At 57.1% G+C, this 22,474-nt stretch overlaps 5 protein-coding genes across 5 annotated transcripts; all 5 read left to right on the top strand.

The window, feature by feature from the left end:
* Positions 1-1,545: 1,545 nt before the first annotated feature.
* Positions 1,546-2,259, top strand: LINJ_08_0580 (conserved hypothetical protein; the record flags this gene model as incomplete). The annotated part of the gene is made up of 1 exon (XM_001463359.1): positions 1,546-2,259. One exon carries the CDS (start codon positions 1,546-1,548, stop codon positions 2,257-2,259), a length of 714 nt encoding a protein of 237 aa, XP_001463396.1.
* Positions 2,260-3,497: 1,238 nt separating this feature from the next.
* Positions 3,498-4,037, top strand: LINJ_08_0590 (conserved hypothetical protein; the record flags this gene model as incomplete). The annotated part of the gene is made up of 1 exon (XM_001463360.1): positions 3,498-4,037. The coding sequence occupies one exon, from the start codon at positions 3,498-3,500 to the stop codon at positions 4,035-4,037; it is 540 nt and encodes a 179-aa protein (XP_001463397.1).
* Positions 4,038-6,843: 2,806 nt separating this feature from the next.
* Positions 6,844-7,344, top strand: LINJ_08_0600 (hypothetical protein, unknown function; the record flags this gene model as incomplete). Its single annotated transcript, XM_001463361.1, has 1 exon — positions 6,844-7,344. The coding sequence occupies one exon, from the start codon at positions 6,844-6,846 to the stop codon at positions 7,342-7,344; it is 501 nt and encodes a 166-aa protein (XP_001463398.1).
* A 1,807-nt stretch (positions 7,345-9,151) lies between these two features.
* Positions 9,152-10,702, top strand: LINJ_08_0610 (hypothetical protein, unknown function; the record flags this gene model as incomplete). The annotated part of the gene is made up of 1 exon (XM_001463362.1): positions 9,152-10,702. The coding sequence occupies one exon, from the start codon at positions 9,152-9,154 to the stop codon at positions 10,700-10,702; it is 1,551 nt and encodes a 516-aa protein (XP_001463399.1).
* A 5,559-nt stretch (positions 10,703-16,261) lies between these two features.
* LINJ_08_0620 (hypothetical protein, unknown function) lies at positions 16,262-16,693 on the top strand (the record flags this gene model as incomplete). Its single annotated transcript, XM_001463363.1, has 1 exon — positions 16,262-16,693. The coding sequence occupies one exon, from the start codon at positions 16,262-16,264 to the stop codon at positions 16,691-16,693; it is 432 nt and encodes a 143-aa protein (XP_001463400.1).
* Between the last annotated feature and the right edge of the window lie 5,781 nt (positions 16,694-22,474).

Below are 22,474 nucleotides of genomic sequence, written 5' to 3' on the forward strand. Positions count from 1 at the left end.
CCATGTTACGACGGCAGCCGTAGCGTGTTGCCGGTTGCTGGTGCTGAGCTGCGGCGCTTCTTTTCGTTGGCTTCGTTGTCGTTGTTCTTCCCACTCTATTCTTTGGTGCCCTAACTAAGCTGCGCGTACGTTTGTGTGTGGGTGTTCGTGTGGATGAGCGCATGGTGACACTGATGGCAAGGGCAAGGACGACGATGATGATTACTTACTTTTTTATTTCGATTTTGCTGCTGATCAGATTTCTTTCGCGCCTGTATGTGTGCATGCGTCGTGGCGAACAACGTTGGATATCTCGCCTACGCGAGCGCCTCGACGCGCGTGTGTGCGCGTCTTCTTCTCGTTCGGTGGACGGCTGTGCGCTCACGGCATACGCACCAAGCAGAGGAAAAACAGGTTGGCAGGCAGTCGCACACGCGAGAAAAGCGAGGAGAAGAAAGGCAGTGACCGGCAATGCTGATGTCCGCAGTACTGGCGCTGGGCGTGGCGGCCCACGTGAATGACCGAATATGCGGGGCAGAAGCACATGCACGGTGTATTCTAAGAGCAGCGACGTCAATGAGGGAAACGGGAAAAAAAAACAAGAAATTTGGTAAAGAAGGCGTCGATAAAGCGGACGCGCATGCGTGTGAGCATGCGTGTGCGTGGGTCTGACTGTGTGTGTGTGTGTGTGGGTGGGTGGGTGGGTGGGTATTTAAATCGGTACTCTTTAACACGGAAGGCGAACAACAACGGCAACCAACAAAAAGGGTATCGGCAGCGCTGGCACACGCAGAGAAGCGACGAAACGAAAAGGAAGCTGCGAGACGCATCACCGAGGGCCCGCCAGGTTCGCCTGCTGTGCACAGCACATTTGTGCAGATGCATGCGTTGCGTGCTTCTTCCGTTCGATTTTTTTTTCTTCTGCCTCGTTCCAACGAGACCGGCACGCGACGAGAGGGCACCGCCATTATACACACACGCATGTTGTTTGGTACTTCCCTTTCCGATGAGCTGCTGGCGGTCGTGAGCGGTTGCACGCGCTGGAAAGGTGCCGAAGGGGGGAAGGAAGGGGAGCCTCCGGGGCACGGCACTACTTCGTCGTTGCTCAGCTACGAGTAGGCAAACGCGACTGCCATGCGCACCCGAACCACACGAAAGCCATCCTCTCGTGCTCCCTCACACAAGCCCTCGCTCCTGGCTAGCATTTTCTTTTACTTTGCGATTCCGCGCGTGCGCGTGCCTCCCCTCATCCAACCACCCCCAACCCCCCCCCCTCCCTCCACGCGCAGGTCTCCATACACGCATATATACACACGCACACAAAAAAAAACGGTAGCATGCACGGGTTGTGAGCTTGCCAAGCTGTGCTCCCTTCTCTTGTATAAGGGTTGTCAGTGTCTCTTGCCCCTTCAACCCCTCACCTCCCATCCCACCTCTTTTCTCTTCTAGATGCTCCGCAACTCAGCTGTGCGGTGGGTGTGGCTCGGCGGCTCCGGCTCCTCTCCGGCGCTAGGGCTCGACCTTCGCTCTCCGGCAGGACAGTTCGTAAACGTCGTTCCGGAGGGCATGCAACCGCGGCGTATGGCAGGTCACTTCAACCCCACGCCGCAGGCGAACAGCCTCGCCGCGACTCACTACGCGCACGCACCGGAGTTGCGGCACATGGCCGATGGGGCCGCCATGTCGCTCAGCGGCCAGCGCATACCTTTACTGAAGCCTACACTCTCCAAGTGGTCTCGGAAGCTCCGCTCCGACATCTACGATGAACTGCTGAAGCTGCCGCTGCGCTACGCGCTGCACGACTTCCGCGCGCTGCAGGCACACATCCACGCTGTCCCGGACACCGCCCCCAATGCAAGCGGCACTGCTGCTGCCGGAGAGCGGCTGCCACCTGGTGTGTACCACGCCTCCAGCGGCCTCTCCTCCGCGTCGCCGGACGCGCCGGCGTACTACGCGGTGGCAGGCCGCGACTCAGCGGTCGGGTACGCGCCACCGCTCGGCCCCGCGGACCCGGTCGACGTGATCCCCTTCTTTGTGCACCGCAGCAGCAACGGCCATCTCCCCGGCAAGGTCTACTCCATGAACGCCAAGACGCTCATGCCGGCCTTTTATATGCGGATCCAGAACATCGAGGGTGACATGTTCCGCTTCGAGGAGGAGCTGATGAAGATCTTTCCGACCAAGAAGATTTTTGTGCGCAGCCACTCCGTGTACGTGTACAATGTGAACTTGGATGGCCGTGCTGTGCTGCACCACTGGCTGCTGGGGCTAGGGTTTTGAGTTTGCACGAAAAAAAAAGTAATAATAAGAAAAACAAAGGTGGTGCGGTCCGCGCATGCCTAAGAGAGGCATGTCTGTGCACGTGTGTGTGTGTGTGTGTGTGCGTTGGTCGGAGATGAAGAGGGATGCTCGTGCCATTTCGATACGGCCTCTGTGCCATCTCTCTCGCGCGCGACTCCTTCCTCTTCGTCACGGTTAAGGTTCACAGCTATCCTCGGAGCTCATCGACGGAAGCACGAGCACGCAAGCATACGTTGGTTTGATGCATGCAGGAGCACATTACGAGAACTGCGTCAGAAGTCTCTCCCTCTCTCTGGTTGCGTGTTGTAGTAATATGTCTGTGCCCGAGTAACGCCGGCCAGAGTCCCTTCCACGAATCGTCGGTGACCGCCGAGCGGGGTACGACGCAGGCAGACCGTGCGTGAGCGAGGGGGGAGGGAAGAGATGCCGTTTACGGCGTGAGTGGATGCATCACAGGCGCGCTCAAATCACAGCGAGGCATCTGAGAGCACGTTGGGGTAGGGCGAAAGGGGACGAGTGCACAAGAGTTGCCTCACAACGACGAAGTTCAACTGCCTCACCTTCGCTCCACGGACTCTTACTGCCCTCTTTCCGTATTCCGTGCCTCGCCTCTTGCCCGTCAACTTCAAAGGTGCCGCCACGCATGCATGTGCGTCTGCGTACTTCTCTCGCTCTCTTTCCTGGTCCACCTTCTCTCCCTCTGCTGTATATGTCTTGCACCCTTGACATCACCGTCATCATTAACGGCGCACCTCTCTCACCAACACACACGCGCACACAAACGAACACATCCGTCACCACCCACATCATCGCCAGCTGCGGCGCCCCCACGCACTGCTTCTCTGCGCTCCTGACAAGGCGCATTTTCGAGAAGCCGCCAACCCGCATCCGCTGACGCTCGCGCACGCGAACGTGCCAGTATCTTCGCAGCACCTCGTCTGTGCCCCTACACAGCGATCGACTCGCCGCTGGTGCGCTGTGCGCGCCTCTTGACGATTGCACGCCCGAGCCTCTGTTACTCATTCCGCCTCTCGCCCTGGCGCCTTGGCCATCCTCGTTCGTTTTTCTCTGAAGCGCCCCCTCATCTCTCCTGCTCACGACTGTATCTACTCCGCAGTCTCATGGCGTCCGCCGTCTCCACCTGTGCGTGCGCGCCGCAGCGTAGCAATGCCGCCCTCATACTGCTGTGCCTGACTGCTGCATGGTGCGTGCTGTGCATGACGACGCCGTGGGCGACGATGGTCGTCGCACAGGGCTCAGCTTCCGCCGTGACGGGCATCTGCAGTTATGCTGTCTGGACAACCACGCTGCCACCATCGGGGGACGCACACATAGTGTACCCGCCGGGCGCCGTGGCGTACCAGCCCCAGAACCACACCATCCAGCCGGTGAACTTCTTTCTCCACCACTGGTACGTTGCCATCGCCCTCATCCTGTGCGCCGTCTGCGGCTTCTACACCTCACTGGCGCTGTCGTTCATCCACCATTTTGACTTTTACGCTCAGCATCAGGCGATGAAGGTGGTGGGGGAGTCCTACGCCACGAAGGGCTACTTCAACCTCGACGGCGAGGACGCCCATGGTGCGCCGCGGCCGACGGCAGCGCTTGCCGGGGCGCACGCGGCAAGGTCGCGTCGTCTCTCGCTTAGCTCCGTGCAATCCTCCTCGTACAGCGATGACAGCTACGATGGCGAGAGTCTACCGTCGCCGTCGGAGGCTGACGACGGCATCATCGAGATGAACCCTCTGCAGCGCTAAGAAGGGCAGCAACAATGAGCGCGACGACGAACGCGGAAGACAAAGAACGAAAAAAAAATTCGAAGAGAAGGACTGAGAGGAGAGCGCAGCATGTGCGTGCACTTGGCGTGGCGCACAGGCGTTGGAGGGACGGGGGGAGTGCGCGTGGAAAGGGTGGGAGTGGGGGTGGTGCGAACGTGGGACGCCCTTCGCCCGCTGTTGACAGAGCGAGAAGGAGGTGGGCGAACCACGGGGGGAGGGGGGGTCGAGCCAGCCCCGTCGTGGCGCGTGCCCGCGTAGATCCTCATCCTCTCCCTGTCTCCCTCTTCTGCTCATTCTCGAATCATGCTCGCCGCGACTGGCCGAGCGACCATTGCCACCGCCGCCGCCATCTGACTCGGAGCCTTTTTTTTTTTCACATCCGCCACGTGCGCGCGTTGTGCGTTTGCGCGTACGCGTCCAGCTGTCGGACCCTCTCCACACTCGTCTCGCTCATTTTTTTTGTGCTGTCGTGTGTATATATGCGGCCCTCTAAGCCTCCTCTCTGGGGTTCTCTATGTTTTCTTCTGTTGTGTGTGTGGCCGTGTGGGGTCCCCGCCATACCTTGTCTCCCGCTGGTGCATAACCGTCATGCATGCGCCTACGTTTACTGTCCTCCGCCCACCATCATCATCCCACTCCCTCTTTCTCCTCGTCTCTCTCTCCCTCTGCTTGCATCTGGAACATCTATGTGCACAGCTATCTATCTATATCGATGTAGATGCGGAGAGGACGCTGCCGTTTCTACTTCGTGTAGTGGTTTGCCTCGCCTGTCGCCGTGCTCGGGGTCTCCTTCCTTCCGTTGTGGGTGTGGGTGAGGTCGGGTGGGGTGTCGGCGTGTGCACATGTGTGTGTGTTGTTTGGTTGTTTTCGGTGGAACGGAAGCACCACTTGTGAATACTTTTCTTTTTCGTGTGTGTGTAAGGACTCCTCTTACTGTGCTGGTGGCAGCAGCGGGCGCGCGTTCGCGTGCGGAGAGGGTGGGGGTGGGGGTGGGGGAGAGGGGCAGATTTTAGTCGTCTGCCTGTCTCTGTCTGCTGGGTCGTGCATGCAAACAGATGTTATGTGTGCAGGATGTGTACCCCCTTCGCCGAGTTTGTGTGTTTCGGTGCAGCCGCTCTGCTGCCTTTCCACATATTTTTGTTTTTTTTTTGCTTATATTGTGCTGTTACTGCGATACTTTTCCGTTTGCGGGGCGAGGCGGAGGGGGAGAGAGGCTCTTCTCGCTATAGAACGTGCCGCCCCCCCTCTCCCCCTTCACTCGCATCCCGCCACACATACGCACACACACGCGCGCGCAGACACACACGTCAGTCGGTCGTTGGCAGGTGTGTCGTGAAAGCGCTGATCGTTGATGAGTGCCGTCGCCTCGCTCTCCCTATTTCAACGCCTCCTCGAGTGGTTTGGCGCCTACGCGCTTGCGTCACGCAGCACGAGGCGAAGAAAAACAGCAAGGCGGCCGTGATCGTATTGGGCCGCGACAAACAAAGCAGCGGCAGCTGGTGAGCGAACCGCGTCCTTGTACTCCGCACGTGCATGGGTGTTGCGTGAGCACCTACGTTGGCATGAATGCCGAAGCACGCAGCGCCCACAGCACCAGCAGCAGCAACGGTGTGCGCTCTGGGAGAAGCTGCACCTCTCTTACAAGCACAGAAAGTGTGTCACCGACGCATGCGTGCCTCTCAGCGTGAGAGTAAGTCGGTGGGGTTGGGTGGGTGTGCACTCCACTTCGTCGCACATGCGCCCACACGCATGGGCGGGAGCACTCTTCTGCTCTGCCCTCCCCTCTCTCCCTCTCTGACCTCTGATCACCGGTCTGTACGCCCAAGACCGGGTCGACGGCTTCCACGCATCGGCAATGAAAAGATACCGTTCTCCCTCATCTCTCCATCTCTCTTCCGCATTCTCACTTCCCTCCCACCCCTCTCACGCGGCGCATCTGCGATGCATCCGCGCGGACGCAAGGCACAGCCCCCACGACTGTCGCCGCCGCCATCGCCATCCTTTTATGCGCTGTGTGTGTGTGTGTGTGCGTGTGTAGAGCCCCTTTCCCTCTTGGCTTCATTTCACGTCAAACTCTCGTCCGCTCGCGTGTCAGCAAACTGTTTTTCTTTTTTTTTGAGGGGGGAGGGGGTTGGTGCCTTTTCGTGTCCCCCTTTACATCCCCTCGTTCACCGCCTCTGCCAGTGTGTGCGTATCATCATCATCTCTCTTTTCTTGTTCTTCGCAGAACTCCATCGTTTATGGCATGCCTGGTGTTCTTGGCCGCCACCAACACCGCCTCTGACGGTTCTCACGGCAGTTGTTTCGTTTTTTTTTCTACTCTGCTGCAGCTTCATCTTCGTCTTGTGCTCTCTGTCGTCCCTCGGCGTGGCCGCACGCGGAGATACGCAGTCGTTTTCTCGTTGCTTCCGTTTTTTTTTTTCGCGGGACCTCCCTCTGTCTCTCCTCGGCCATCGCCCCCATCAGCGCCCCACTCGACTCCCTGTTCAACAACGAGAGTGAGCTAGGTGAGAGGGGGAATACTCTACACAGACCCTAACACGACTGCCCGATTGCGGCGACCTATGCGATGCTTGCTCCCCACCTGTCCTCACGCTCGGCGTCGTCGTCGTCGTCCACGCAATGCAACACAAGGATGTGCTCAGTGATCAAGCCCCTCGTTCTTTCAACACTCGCGCTGTGGGGCGCGTTGTGCTGCGTAGCACCGAGTGCCGCCCTCGCCACCGCCTCTTCCGACGCTGCAGCGACCCGATTTCTTCCTAGCTCCTCGCAGACGGCGATATGGATGACGACCCCGGCGCCGATGGACGGCACCGAAGTCGAGTTCCCGAGCAACAGCGTCGTCTATCAGCGTGTGAAGCACCGCCTGCCACCGAAGTCCTTCTTCGATGCCCACTGGTACACTGGCATCATCATTATTGTGCTGGTGGTGCTTGCCGCTTACATTGTACTGGCGCTGTGGGTTTGCCACCACTTCGAGTACGCGGAGCAGCGCAAGGCGAAGAAGGTGGTGAAGCACGCGTACGTGACGAACGGCTTCTTCGACCTGGACCGCGGTAAAACGGGCTTGCGTACGCAGCGGGATCGTCGCAGCAGCAGCAGCAGCGAACGCAGGACGACAGTGTTCAGCGTTCATCCTTCCGCATCGCGCGACGAGCACGAAGAGACGCACAACTGGCACAGCGGCAGCGACAGCACGACGACGTCGGAGAGCGACGAATATGTTTTTGTGGACGTGAACCCGCTTCAGCCGCAGGGCATGGTGCTGAGAAAACGCGCCACCTGACACGGGCATATTTTTTTTTGCTTGTTGTTTGCCCCCACCGAAAAGCAAGCGACACACACACATACACACTTTCTTCCTTTCTTTTTTTTTTGCTTCCTCGCGTGTGCAAGCACGCATTTTTTTTATTAGGCTCTTGTGCTTTTTTATTCATTCTCTCAGACCCCCCCCCCTCCATTCACAACCCTCGCATCCGGCAAGTGCACACATGTGTGTAGCCGTTCTCGAAGTTGTGCTTGCCCCCGCCTCCCGGCCTCCCTCATAACGGACCTGCGCACGAGAGCTATACGGCATATTCGCAGCGGATAGAGTTTTCTTAGTTGCTCTTTGGGCCGTGACGGTGCTGCTGGTGCTGGTGTAGTTGCGCTCGTGTTCCTCACGGGATGATCTGTGCGTGCACCGATAGGTGGACTGCGCCGGCGAGCGCCTTGGTTGCTTTCCTTATACAACTACATATGTATGGGGAGAGAGATGTATGTATGTGTGCATGTATGTAATTTCGTTATACGTATGTCTGTACTTTTTTCTTGTTATTCTTCTGATGGCCGTGTGGCGTTGTTGCTCGTCCTCCGTTGTGTGTTGTTGTTCTTTCAGCTTCGTCGTCGCCGGCTGTCTGGACGGGGTGAAAGGGAGGGAAAGCGGCGTCTGTCGCCGCGTCTGTGCGCATGCGTAGATATGATCTGTTTCGTTTTTGTGGCCCCCTCCCTCTGTCGTTCGATGGCGATGGGGCGCTGCACGCATGTGTTCTGCCTTTCACGATCGTTGATCGCATCCCTCTGCCGTTTTGGGCGCACCACACGTTCTCGCGGTCCTCTCGTCCTTCCACATGTATGTGCATCCTTCTTTCTATTTTTTTTTCGGCGGTTGCTGCTGCGTGCTTCTACAATGCCATCGCGCCACCGTTCCCGCGGTGCGCGTCGACTCGGTGTGTCAGAGCAGTTGGTATGTGGCGAGAGTTATACGGCGGCTTTGAGGGAAGGTGAAGGGGCTGCCTCTACCAGCCGTCGACGTACTGTGCGGTGGAGGTGCCCGCAACCCTCCCGCGTTTGGCACGGAAAGGAAGACGCAAGGTCGATAAATAACAAGAAAAGATGCCAAATCGCTCCTCTTCGTCTGTGCAGGCGCGTGGTTGCTTGTGGTCTTTGCATGCGCACATACGTAGGGCTGCTTGCGTGTGTGTCTGTGTCTGTCATGACGGATGATGTCCAGAAAGGACAAGGCGCAAGTGTTCACGAGTTCTCAGATTTCTTCGGCACTCATCACGCGATCAGGCCCCCGAGTAAAGACGCAACATCTCCATCACACGTTATAAAGCACACACACACACACACACGTCGTAAGCGGCCATGCAGGTGCCAAGCAGACACGTATCGCGTGTGTGGAACGCAGGTGCTTATTCGTGGGCACACACGAACGTGTTGCGCGCGCATCGTTTCCTGTTTGCCGGAACACGGCGGATGCAGTGGACCTATCCGGCTTGGCGTTGACGCATACCATTCCACGGCACGCGAGACAGGCGGTGTCGAAGGCATCGTCTCTCGTGTCCCGCTCCTCTCCTGCAACACCTCCTCCTCCCTTCCCCTCGGAAGCTGCGGCATGTGAGTTCTTGTGTCGCGTGCTCTATACAGCTCAGCTTTATTGGTATGGCAGATCGCAGAAGTTCGGCAAACGCTCATACTCACACGCACGGACTGAAAGCCCCGACCCCCCACCACCACCACCACCACCACCAACTCCATCCCTTACGCGCGGACATATATAGATAGAGACCGACTCGCATTGCATCACCCGCATCCTCTGCGACCACAAGATGGTGGATGCGCACCGTGCGGGCAATGCTGCACGAGCTCGTCGTCAACGGATCGTGGAGCGCCAGCGTGCGCCGCCGCTGACCGTGTCGGCCACGTCGCCGCTCACCGAATCCCTCACAATTCTCTCCTATGTCATCGTCTTTTCTCTCTACTTTGCCGGGTTCGCCGTTATGGTGCTCGCCGTGGTGCACCGTCGGCGTGCGGTGCGACGTGGCCGCACGCAGAGAAAGCAGCTATCCCCTCCGCCGGCCTTCCTCATAGCAGCAAACAGCGAGGAAGCGTGCGCTATGACGGGCATGATGAGTAATGCATCGCCGGCGCGGGCTGAGGAAACCTCGAAAGCCACTCCTACAGCCGCTCGGGGAAGCCTGCAGATGAGCGATGTGACAGTGTACCGCCTCAGGAAGCTGCAGAACTGCGTGGAGAGCGACCAGGATGACGGGGAGCAAAACGCGCAGGGCGTACGCGGCGAAACCGCCACAGCAGAGGCGGTTTCAGTGTTGGGCAGGACACCGCTGCGGTTATGCGCGCACCGGTGTGGCGAGACAAGCAGCGGCGGCAGCAGCAGTGCGGACACAAAAAGAAGGCTCTCCGACTCCGTAGACAACACGGCCTTAGCGGCGCTGAAGATGTCGGCTGTGGCCAAGTTGCTTCCGCTGGGGGATCAGGAGCTGACTGCCGCCGCTGACGAGAAGAGTGACATGTCGTTGACGCGCAAAATGAAAGCCGACCCGGTGCGCGCCATGAGATCTCTCTCGCTGTCCCCTGCCGCGTCCTGGCGCCCGTGTGCGGCCAGCGATGCATGTGCAACAGTTCAAGCTCCTCGTCGCCATCGTGGTGGTCACCGTCGTCGGGAGCGCTGCTCTGACGGCCGCGGAAGCTGCGGTGATGTAACCGCCATCACCGCAGCGGCTCATGTCGCCGATACGGCAACCTGGTTCGCTCCATCGTCTGGGTCGTCGACGTCTCTCTCCTCAGAGTCGTCATCCGCATCAACGACAGGCAACGGAGCCGCCGCCAACACCGCCACAGCAGCAGTAGCGGCGAAGACGCGTCCGTCAACTTCTCCCGTGCTCGTGACTTACGTGCCGCTGTGTCAAGTTCGCTCCAGCCCTACCCCCGTACTCCCAGGGTATCCGTCGATCCTAGACACGGGCCTTGAGTACGAAACGGATGCCGAAGTCGATGCAGCGGATGTGTTTGTTGCGGTGAAAGCGGCACCGATGCCGCTGGATCCGCGCTCGCCGATGACGATGAACGCCGCCGACACCGCTGCTGCGGCCCCCGTCAACAGCCACGGATCCTCTGTACTGCTCGCGCTCGCCGATGCCGAGAGGGGCGTGAGCCGTGCGTCACAGCAGACGCCGGCAGATGACGCTAGCGGCATGCACTACCACGATATGAGACATCGCAATAGCAGTGACGATACCTACAACCACCCTCAGCGGCAAAAGTCGCGCCTGGTGCCGCTGCTTCCTTCTTTTTTCCCTGGATCGTCAGCTCCCCCTTCACCAGCAGCCCCGCCGCTGCGGTGCGAGCACACGGGGTAGTGCAGCGCCTCCCACGCCCTCCCTCCACTTTCATGGATGCCGTCGCCCTCGTCGTCTTGGGCCTCTGTGTCAGCGTTGGCGTCGATGCCGCCCTCCAACGTTCGTGCAAGCGACCACCCCCATTGCGCCTGCCTAGGGTGATTCGACAACCGAAGCGGCGAAGGGTGCTGCTCTCGTTATGCCTTGGGATGCTGAAGGAGCGAAACGCGCCATGCTTTGCAGCGGCTGCCGGATGCCGTCATCACTGGTGTGGCCCTATCCAGCAGCGACCATACGGCGTGGTCCTCCCTCGTAGCGGTTGCACTAAACGCCGCGCGGCCGTCATGGCGTGTCTGTTACCGCGGATATGACGCTCTCAGCCCCGTGCAGGCAGTGCTGGCATGTATCGAGGGCGCGATCGTCGAGTGCGTCGTGTGTGGTGCCATCTGCGGGGGGAACATGAATCCGATGTCGTTCACCACATGACGCTCTCGCTTGCGTCGGAAGAGTCCGGCAGCGCCGATGCAGGAGCGGTGCAAGAGGTGCGATACAGCTCTTGCGCGTTCGATGTCCTTCGTTGCGGCAGCCTAGCTGAGTCGAACTCCACGAGAGCCGAGCGCGACTATCATATCCGCAGCGGCAATGAACGCGAAGAGGACGGCGGCTGCGAGCCGCCGTCCACGCAGATCCGTGCCTTTTCGGCAGTATTGTGCTCGATGGGCAGCGGCACCGCCACAACGCACAGTAACCACGCATGCACTGACTCGCTGAGGTGGAGGGTGGGCATCCCGTTGATGGTGTGCTCTTCGAAGAACCTGTCGTCGCATCCGCACACATGAGCAGAGGAGCGCGCTTCGAGGGAGCTCCGCCTCCCATTCTCCGCGTAGCTGGGTCTCGTATCGCACCTCTCTCTCTCCCCCTACTAGCTGCCTCGGTGCAGTAATGCATGGAATCTTCCTTTGTGGTTGATGGTGGCTGACGGCCCCCTTTTCGTTGTTTTTGTTGGTTCCCCCTCCCCCTCCTTCGCTCTTTCCAGCCCGCCGTGTGTGCATACTCTAGAGTTCTCGATCTCTCCTCCTCGCGTGTCCCGATGTTGACTAGGGGTGCGTGAGCACGCAAATTCCAATACCTGCCCACCCGTGCATGCGCTGAGGCAAATGTGGGTAGATATATCAGAAGTACGTGCATGACCGCACGCACGCGTAGGCTGATCCGCCACCGCGTCGTGACGTCGCCATCTTCGTCTCCGTCAGTGTCACTGTAGATGCTGTTGGCTTCTTGGTTGCGGGGGACTCAGAGGAAGGGGGTGAGTATAGACGGTATCGTTGGTCTGCTTGGGTACTTGCTGTCGGTGTGTATGCCCGGGTTGTCATCTCCTCCGTCTCTTTCTTCTTTTTGTTGTTGTTCGTCAGTGTCCAACTAAGCAGTAAATGTAAATACACATATATATGTCTTCAAAAGGGGTGTGGCGGCGGCCATGCTCGAGAACGAAAGTGATGGGCAGCCCCCTCCTCCCTCCCCCTTCGCTCTCCCCTTCCACACACACACGCTCTCTGCAGCTCCGTCGGCGTGGAGGAGGAGGGAGGGGTGGTCCTGGGGGACGGCGCACACGCTCGTCTATACATCGTACGCCTCTCTGCTCCCTGTCAACACCTCTCCACGCCTCCAGCTCTAAGATGTCGTTGTTGTTTTTGTTGTTGTTCGCAAGCAGTGCACACGCGCACGTCTTCCTTGCTCATTTTTTTTGGCTTGTTCGGGGCCCTTTCTTTACGGAACAGCAGAGGAAGGCGTACCAGAGCGGGAAACGGCAGAGGAAGCCCACGTGTGTGTGTGTGTGTGTGTGTGTGTGTACGGATGTGGAGGTTGGAGAAGGTGCTTCTCGCGATGTTTTCTTTTTTTTTGTCTTTCCGTTGTAACGGTGGGGTATCGCGCGATAAGGCCTCATTTTCTCCTGTGTGTGTGTGTGTGTGTGTGTGTGTTTTGTGGACGTATGAAGCACCTATGCTCCACCTTCTGGTTATTTGAGCATCCGTGCACGTCTTCTCCCTTTTATCCTTTACATGGGTCACCCTCTTCTAGGCAACCACGTCTACCTCTTTGTCTCTCTCCTCTTCCTCCTTCTCCCTTCCACACAAGCACACGCTCACGATCGGAGGCGGCAAAAAAAAAAATAAAAGGGAAAACGAGTAAGATGAGCTGACAACACAAACGTGATCTAAAACGCTTCCGCGATGGAACGAGTGAGCGATAGATGTTAGGTTCCATGTACATCTCTGTGTGTGTGTGTATGTGTATGTGCGCATCAACGCGAAGGGTGCCGCATACGCCCGCTCGCGCGCAAGCTCACTGCCGTCGATGCTCGACATGATGATTTGCCTTTGTGTTTTTGAGTTCTTGTTTTTGTTTTCACTTCCCTCCTTCCCTCTTGTCGCTCGTATTTTTGAAGGGTATATGTGTGCTCCGTCCTCCCGGCGTTTCGCTACTGTAATCACCCATTCTGTGCCACCATCTTCTCACAGCACCACAGCAGCTTGCTGATCTCTATCTGTTTCGACCTTCCCCCCCCCTTCCATCTCGCCTTCGAGCACTGCTGCCGCGCCTCTTCTTCATTTTCCGCTTGTGGTTGCCCCGCTCTATCTTTTTTCCTGTGGGACGCTTGTGTGGGAGCGGAGGAAAGGGAAGGCCTGCTCGTTCTTCTCCGTGTCTTCTTCCCTCGCCCTCCCCCATACTCCGTATATCTGTGATTCTCCTTGATGTATAAAAGTATCAGCATGTGGTTGAGTGTGTGTGTGTGTGTGTGTGCTTGATTGACGTTGACGACCGCGTATTCGGATGCAGAGCTGACTTAGGACGCCGTGGAAAGGCAGTGGGGGTGCGAGGGGAGGCCCGCGTCTTTGTACTCACCACCACCTCCTCCTCTCCTCTTACGCTCAGTTTCGCTAGATACTTTCCGTCGTTTTTTTTTTCTGTCGTTGTTTGCGCGGTTGCACACATACAGGTGCTCGCTCTCAGGTAACACGGAATGCCTCCACGTGACCTCCTTCTTCGTCCCTCCCCCAACACCAGCCCTTCCTCCTGCTCCTCTCCCGAATCGCCGTACACCTTTTCATTTCGGGGGGGGGGGGCTTCTGTTTCTTTGCCTGCGCCTTATTGCTTGCTCAGCCAACTTACTGAGGTCCACCCAACTACCCATCCCCGCACGCCCTTTCTCTTGGCTCTGCGTGTACTTCTAGCACTATATTTGCCCAGCCGACCCCGCCGCTCTCTCCATCCCTCCCACCGCCCTTCTCACGCTTTCTTCCAGTTTCGTTCTCATACCCCCTCGACAGCTATACTTACTCTCACCCGTACACGCTCGACGCACACGCACACGCGAAACGATTATCCTCATGGGCAGCGCAGAAGTGGCAGATATGCCACAAGAGGCAGATGTAGCCACCTGATCACTTCTCTCTCCTTTTCTTTTTTTTTCATGCGATCCTCCCCCCCCCGGTTACGTCTCTATTTTTTCCCTCTCGGTGTCTTCGACGTGCTTTTTCTTCCCTTTCCGAGGGAGGGAAGGGGGGCGCATCTCTGTGCCCATATCGGCGTGTCTGCGCATGCATGTATCGCTCAATGAACACGCATACACATGCATGTATGCATACACGTATGTTTCTCTGTCTACGGTTTACCGGTATTTGGTTATGAGCTGCTCTTTATTTGCGTGAGGAGGGGATTATGTGGAGCGGTGTGGACTTCTTTTTGTTTTTGTTGTTCTGCCGGGCCCGCAAAGTCTTTGCTGCGTCCACCCCGGCCCCCTTCGCCATCAGCTCAGCGTTGACGCCTAGACGTGCGGTTGAGGCGACGGGTGGAGGGGCGGAGGAGGGGGTGCAGTGGTTTTTCTGTTGTTTTCTTTGGCGCTCACTCCTCCTTTTTTGTGTTTGTTCCGCGTGTACGTGGTATGTCCTCCTCTGCCGCTCATCGTCATGTGTCTATGTATGCCTGTCTTGCTCCCTCGCTATGGCGACATGACGTGCTGCTGTGACGTATCCGCTCGTATGTGCATCTCTCTTTCTCCACTTGGTGGCAAACCCTCAACTCTATATATATATATGTGTGTGTGTGCGTGTGTGTGTGTGTGTGTGTGTGGTGTCAGGTTTTCGTTTTTCCTTCCACTCTCTCTCCCTCTTTCTCTCTCACTGCCCCTTCCCTCTCCCTTCCCGTCCCGCCTGCGTGGGTGTGCGTGTCCGTGAGCCGATTCCGACAGCCGCCGGCATCCTTCCCTTGCCCTCATCCGCGCAAGCACACACACACACACGATGCAGAGGAAGCGATATCAAAGTGAACATGTTTGGGTGGAAAAGAAGACGCCAAGCCGAGCAGAGCACAAAAAAAAAAACAGGCTGGAGTTGTGTGTGTGTGTGTGTGCTTGCGCGGTGACACTCTCTCTCTCTTTGGTGTATATTCTCATTTTTTCATCTGTTATTTTTTTTTTGCCCCCCCCCGCCTCCGCTTTCCTCCTCTCCATCTTTCTCAACCCTCTCAACATCCTTCTTCTCCTTCTCCCATGCATACATAAACTCCGTGCGTGTGAGTTGTGCCTGAGTTTTGTTCTTGTTTCTATTCATATATTGGTCGTTGCCTGCTCGCGTATACCCCCTCCCTCCCTCCTCTCTCTCTCCGCATGTCGAAGCCGTTGGCAAGCGGCCCATCATACGTGTGTACCTCTCTCGCTTTTTGTGTATGTGGGGGGGGGGGGGGGGTATGGGGTATATATGCGCAGCGGAAGGAAAGAAGAGGTATGAGGACTCGACTCCGCAGTGCAGCAGCAGAGGCGGTTTGGTGCGCGTGTTTGTCTTTGCAGCCAAGCATCTGTGTTATGGGGGAGAGGGGGTCGACTCTTGTCGCCCCTTCCTACCCCAGGTTCCCGGTGCGATCTGCCCTGCTTCGGTTCTATCGCCACTATGAACTTGCCCCTTCACGCCCAGCTGCAGAAAAGGCCGACGAGAGATGATAAAGCATGGAGACGAGGCAGGGGGGCAGGTGAGGTGGGGATGGAGCCCATAACCCGCGAAAACACAAGCAGCGCGCACGAGCGTGTTGGTCTTGTCTTCTCGCATGGTGCCACCCTTCTGCTCCCTTGAACGAAACAACAGCAAAGACAAAAATGTTGTTATACGAACCGTCGCGCACACATGCGCGTGGCTTTCCTGCTCCCTCCCTCTTTATCGATGTACGCCCTCCGCCCTCCTCCGTCCCCTTGCTTCCGCGCCCTCTCTTCCAGCATATTCGAGCACTAACGTGAAGCGGTGCTTCTCAGATGGCACACCACCCACCATCACCCACCACACCCATCGTCATCTTCTCGTTCTGCATGTGCCTGTGTATGTGTCGTCGCCTCTTTCACGTGTTTCTCTCTCTCTCTGCCACCTGCCTCTCCGTTCTTTCCGCCTCCACCAAGGTGCTCCATCAAGGGTGCAGCCGGTCTGTGAGGTGCTCGGTGGACTTGTCGAGCGCCTCTCTCTTGCGGCCGCGGCGACTCCCTCTTGCGTCGCCTCTTCCCTCTGTGTCTGTCTGCCTTTGTCGTCCATAAGAGTCATGGAAGCGGGTCACGGATGCGGGGCAGCGCGGCAGCCGAAGCGGCTCCTCACCGCGCTCTTCGTTGCAGCGGCGCTCCTGGCGGCTTTTGGCGGCGCGCTGCTCGTCGCCCAGGCGGAAGTCGAGACACCCGAGCCGACGCCGTACGTTCGTCGCACCTACGAGGTGAAGGTGCCCTTCTTTACGCAGTACTGGTGGGTTGGCTTCATCATCATGATCCTTGTCCTCCTGCTGGTTGTCATGGTGCTGTACGCCGCGGTGCAGCACCACTTCAAGCACTCAGAGCAGCTCCGTCGCAGGAAGGAAATCGAGATGAGTCGAATGCACATCGAGAGCGGCAGCGGTGATGACGATGCAAGGAGCCAGGGTGCGGGCCAGTACAGCCGAAGCGGGCGGTCGTCGTACAGCAACCCGCTGCGCACTCCTCTCTGAGATTCGTGGAAAGCACTAAGAGGGAAAATGAAAAGGAGGGAGGCCACAAAGGCGATGGCACCATGGCGCCTTCTCGCACACGGAGTAGCGACGTCTTGGCGTCACTCGTGCGGCCTTTGCCTTCTGCGTTAGGAGATGGAATCGGCCAAGATGAACAGCGCGAACCCATCGAAGACTAAACGAGAGATGCATTGGGGCGGTGGTGAAGAGGGAATGCCGCGCACCAAGGGGTCCGTAGGGGGGGGGGCGCCACGACCGTGGGTGTATGTGTGTACGTGTGCATCGAAGACAAGATCGTCCCTCTCCCTCTTTCTCTGCTTTCGTGAGTGTGTGTATGCGTGTTTAGTGAGCACACATACACACGCACGCACGCAGTACAGAGAGTCCCTCAGACGATGAGGCGCTTTTCCTGTGTCGCAGGTTCTCGCCTTTTTCGCTTATACTTTATCATCATCGTGTATACTGCTGCTGCTGTTTTTTTTTTTTTCGTGGGCTTTCGCTTTTCGTTTCTGAATACTGCGTCTTGATTCTTCGCACAAAATGAGCGCACCCCCACCCTCTCCTTCACCCTCCACTGGCCAATTTGGAGGGGTTCCGCTGTCCCTGTGTGCGCAGTCATGCGCCGGAATGCGCCCGCTTGGCCAAGCCCACGCACGCAGCGAAACGCATCCGAGTATACCGCCCACTCGTCATCTGCAGACGTTCTCTGCTACAAGGGGGGGGGGGCTGACGTATCCTTCTGTTTTGGCAGGGAGGGGTTGCTCGCACGCTGCGGCGTCTCTGTAGCGGCGCTGATTGGTGGGCGGAAGGGGGGGTGTAGCCGTGCTGTTGGATTCGATGTACTTGTGCTGATGCGGGCGGGCATGGGGCACTAAAACGTTTGTTTTATATGATGGCTGCTTTGATCGTAGCGCGCATGCACATGGAGACACACCGTCGGACGCGTACATGCAACGACGATAAAAAATGACGTGGGCTGGAGAGCAGCGCCAACAACACCCGAAAAGAGAGGAAGAGGGATAAAGAGACGAGCATCATCGTCAGAACGCTCATCACCGCCCTCCCTCCCTCCCGCAGTCGGTCCCTTTTCATTTTCTTCATCGCCTCACTGTTGCGAGCGGGTGTGTGCGTGTCCACGGCTGCATTGCACCGCGCCGGTGGGAGCCTGTGGCAGGGCCAGGGGGGGGGAAGGGTGGAAGGGGGGGTAGAGGAGCTCATGCTGGTTAACGGCCGATAAAATGGGGGGGGGGGGCAGGTGGAATCCAAAAAAAAAGGAGCAAAGCAGCCAAGAGACGTCCTCCGCGCGTGTGCTCCCTCTCGGTACGTATTTGGTCGCCGCGTCCCATCAGAGGACACCCTCACGCCTTTTTGTTTCCTTAGCCGTGCTTGTGCATCTCCGTTATGTATATACCCGCGTGTGAGCCCCCGCACACGTGTGTATGTGTGTGTGTGTGTGTGTCATGGCAAGGAACGAAACTCATGTGTATATCGCCTGCACGCACGACGCACACACCTATGCTGGCAAGGGTTCGGGGTCTCGATGCACGGGTGGCAGTGCGCCTTTGAGGTGACTGAAGACAAACACCCTCCCCCTTCTCCCCTCCATCATCTGTATCTCTTAACTTTCGTGCTGTCGCCGGGCGGGGGCCCACTCGTGGTCCGATGGTTTTGGCATCAACGCGGTACCGACGGGAGAGTGATGAGCACTGCAGAGAACAAGACAAGACTAAAAGTGAGTCGGGACGCTCGCGCGCGTGTGTGTGTCTCTCTCTTCATGATGCACGCCGCTGTCGAGCAAAGCCCGATCTCCTCCGCAATCCTGTGGCGAGCACAGCACGCAGCGCGCGAAACTGAAAAATATCTATCTATAGATAGATAGATATATGACACTGTTGCCTCTACACCATCTTTAACTGACTCCCTCTTCCCTCCTTTCCCTCTTGCTCTCTCTCTCTCACATGCTTCATCGACGGCATTGTACATCCCCGCCCGCTCCCCTCCCCCCCCCACTCCTCGCCTCTCACCTCCCTCTCTCTTCTCTGTGTTTGTTTCACGCACACGCATGGTCCATTTCTCATTTTTTATTCTTTTCGCCGTTCTCTTCGCTGTTCCGCGAGCGCACAAGTACGTGTCTCGCGTGTGACGTTATCCTTTCTTCGTCTGTTGCCGTTGCGTGGAAGCTACCTTCCCTCATCTCCCCTCCCTTCCCCTCCCCTCTTCCGCGAGAAAGGAAAGGATACGCACGCCGACACGAGGCGAAAGGGCAAGAAAAACGGCATTCAAGTATAGTCGAGCCAACGAACAACAACACAGAAACCCGAAGAAACGAAACAATACTCTCTCACACACACACAAACATCCATACGTATATAGTGGCGGCCAACGCACATAGAACATCACACACGATCGCACACCCGCGCGCGCGCGCTCTCTATTTGTGTGTCCGTGCGTGCGTGTGTGTTTGTGTGTGTGTGTGTGTGTGTGTGTGTCATTGCTCTCCTGTGTTTGTTTGTTCTCGCAGCTGAACAAATCTTTTCCTCCTTCCCCCCTCTCCCTCACGCACACACACTCACACTCACACACGTTTTCTCGCGCTCTGCCCCGAGTGTCTCCTGCAAGAGCCCGCGTCGATTTGTTTCTTTTGGGGTTTCTTGCCTGTGTGTTTTTGTTTTTTTTTTTGGGGGGGGAGGTGTCTCTCGTTGCTGCCGTGCACAGATCGACTCATCTTTTCCCCACAAAGGGAACGAAGACAGAACAAAAAAAGGGAGGCAGAGGCGGAGGCGGACTGAAGCGCCGTGAGCTGTGTTGTGTCGCCCTTCTTGTCGCGCTTCGCCCATCCCAACACTGCTAGGCCACACCGCACCTTCTCCCTTCAAGGCCCTCTCGCTGATTTGTGTTACCTTAACAACAGGCGCGTCTTTCTCTTGTTTTCATTTCCCTCTCACGCTCTCCTTCTCCCCACCCCATCACACCCTGTCTTCATATTTTAGTTGTTGCCATTCGGCTGTTTTGGGCTGTTTCGTGTCGTGTCGCTCGTTCTCGTCGTCCTCGTCTTGTGTTGTGCGTGCGTTTGTGTGTGTGTGTTTCTTTTTTTCGGCATCCCTGCGTCGTTGTGCAAGCGAGTGTAGGTGTGTCCGTACCTCTGTCTCGCCGTTCCTTGGCGTTCTCCCTTGTTTCTTATTGTCTTTAGTTTTTTCTTTCGTGAGTTTGTTCCTCGTGTGTGTGTGTGTGTCAGTGCGATCAGCTCTTTGTGTTCTCTTCTTGCCGTCCTTGCGCGCTCACGCCTTTTATTTCTTTATTTTTTATTATCATCATCTTGCCCCCCCCCCACACACACACACCATCTGCAAATCGTCCCTTGTTCGGCTCCTCCCGCAGTGGCTCGCTGTCGCCGTTGCTGCTGCTGTTGCTGCTTGTGCTCTCAGAGCTCAGCTCACAATCCCTTCCCTCTCCTTCTCTCTGATCGCCTCTGCAACCGACATCACAGTCCTTTTTATTCCCCCACCGACCCACCCACCCACCCCTCCTTCGTCGTCATCGTTTTGTTTATAGCCAGTACGACTCGTTTTCCCTCTGTTGGTCTCTGTGATTCTCGTTGTTGTGGAGTGTCCGCGCTCGCGTCGGTGTGCCTGTATGGGTGTGACGTCTCTCATCAGATTTCGTTTCTTTTTTTTATGTTGTTGCTTTCTGTGTGGTGGCTGTGGCTGTTGTCTCCCTTTTCTGTCTATCACACACACACTAATATCTATCTGTGATCACCCCCCCTCCTCCTCCTCCCCCGTTCCCCTTTAAAGTTGCCCATTGCACCTTTTGTTTGGTTGCGGTGTGCTTCTCCGGTTTTCGTTTTTGTGCTCTGCCGCATCTCTTCACGCATCTTTTTAGACGCACAACACACACACACGCACGCGCACCTCTCTTCGCCGGCTTCCTTCGTTTTCGCTCCCTCGGCATCTCTTTGGTTTGTTTTGTTGTCTCTTGTACTGCTGTCGTCCCCGCCTCCCCTTTATTGTGTTTTTTTTCCTTTTCTTTCTCTCTCGCGCGTGTGTGTGTGTGTTGATTTTCTATCCCACACCCCTTCCTCTGCGTGCCTCCCCCTCTACCGATCTTCGCTCGCACTGGCGGCGCTCACGCGTACATTCACGCACTCTGTCTCTGTCTCTCCTCTGCCCTTCCTACCCGTCAGCCGCATTGGTCGTCACCCCATTGTCATCGGCTCCGTCGTTGAGCCAACAGGAAAAAAAAAGCGCATCCCTGCACTCGCGGACGCCATTACGGTCATCGCCGATCATCACTCCCTCGATCCGCCCTCCTTCCCTCCCCTCATTCACGCCGCCGCCGCGTCGTCGGGACGTTGTCGTCTGTTCCCAAACAGCGCCTTCTCCTCCTCTGTTTTGGTTTTCTCCTTTGTAACGCCACTGCAATTTCGCTCATTCTCCCCCCTCCCCCTCCCTCTGTCGTCGTCTTCGTTGTCTTCTCTGCAGCACCCCATCCTCTTTACCACCTCGCTTACTCGTGTGGCGCGCCCTTCTTGCCGGTCTTCTTCACCGCGGTCTCCCCGAACTCTATTCATCTATACATACATATATATATATACATCTCCCCTTCCCCGCTTCGACATCTCCGCTTTTCGTTTTCCTTGGTGGCGGCAGTGGTGGGTGTGTGACGTTCGTAGGAACATCTGCAGCCAAAACAAAGGAAGGCGGGACGGCGGGAAGGAGGCGCACACCACATGCACGTGCGTGTTGTTGGCACTTGCAGCTTCGCCTTGTCATTCACCTTTTCCTTTCCTTGTGTGTCCGCCTGTGCGGCTCTTTGGTGTTGCTTGAGGGGAGAGGAGGGAGGAGCTCGCCCTCTTCTCTTCTGCCGTGGGCATCCACAGAAAGCAAACAACAGGATAGCGAGAAGACGGGGCACGGCGAGACATTGGAAACACAGAGGAACGGGAAGAGAGCACACGAGATAGAACGGCGGAAGACGAGACGCGAGATTGAAAAACACAAGAACACAGCAAGGGTCGAGGTAGGGGCGAGTCAGCTATCCAGCACATGTGTAGTTGTTGTGCGTGTGTGCGAGGAGAAAGAAGCTAAGCAGCAACAGGTGCCGGTTTTTGTTTTTGGAGGGAATCCTTCCCACACCCACATCCCGACCCCCACACACACCCTCCCGAGTGTGCACAGCGACACTGGCTCCGCGATATACTGTTCATTGCATTGCCAGAGAAAAGTTGTTGTGTAGCGTTGTGTGTGTGTGTGTGTGTGTGTGTGTGTGTGTGTGTGCTTGTGGCTCATTTTTTGTTTTGGCGGAAAGAGCCCCTCCCTAAGCCCTGCATGCTTGGAGAGGCACTGGCACCACCACCACCACCACCACACCCGTGAGCCCCTTCCACCCACTCACCGCCTCTCGTGTGTGTTTTGTGCTTGCTTGCAAAAGGGGCCGTCGAGCCCTCCATCAGCCATCAGAAAGTTTTCTTTTCTTGCTAACCACTCTGTGGCGGAGCACACAGTGAAGCAGACAGACCAACAGAAAGAAGGTAACGCCCCGCTGCGCGGACGAGCTGTGCAGTTATCGAGACGTAAACGAAAGCGAAAAGGAGCGAGACAGACAGAGAACGAGGCGGTGCGTGCACGCAAGGGGGGAGGGATACCGCACCGGGTGCATCTGCCCAGCTCACTCACCCGAAAAAAAGAAAAAAGGGGAGGGGGCGCGCGTGAAACAACAGAGACACGCTCTCGTGCTTGCTCGCCCCTCCGTCTTCTTCTCCGGTTCTCATTTTGGTGTTCG

Source organism: Leishmania infantum, chromosome 8 (assembly GCF_000002875.2).
Source record: "Leishmania infantum JPCM5 genome chromosome 8".
Taxonomy (NCBI): domain Eukaryota; phylum Euglenozoa; class Kinetoplastea; order Trypanosomatida; family Trypanosomatidae; genus Leishmania; species Leishmania infantum.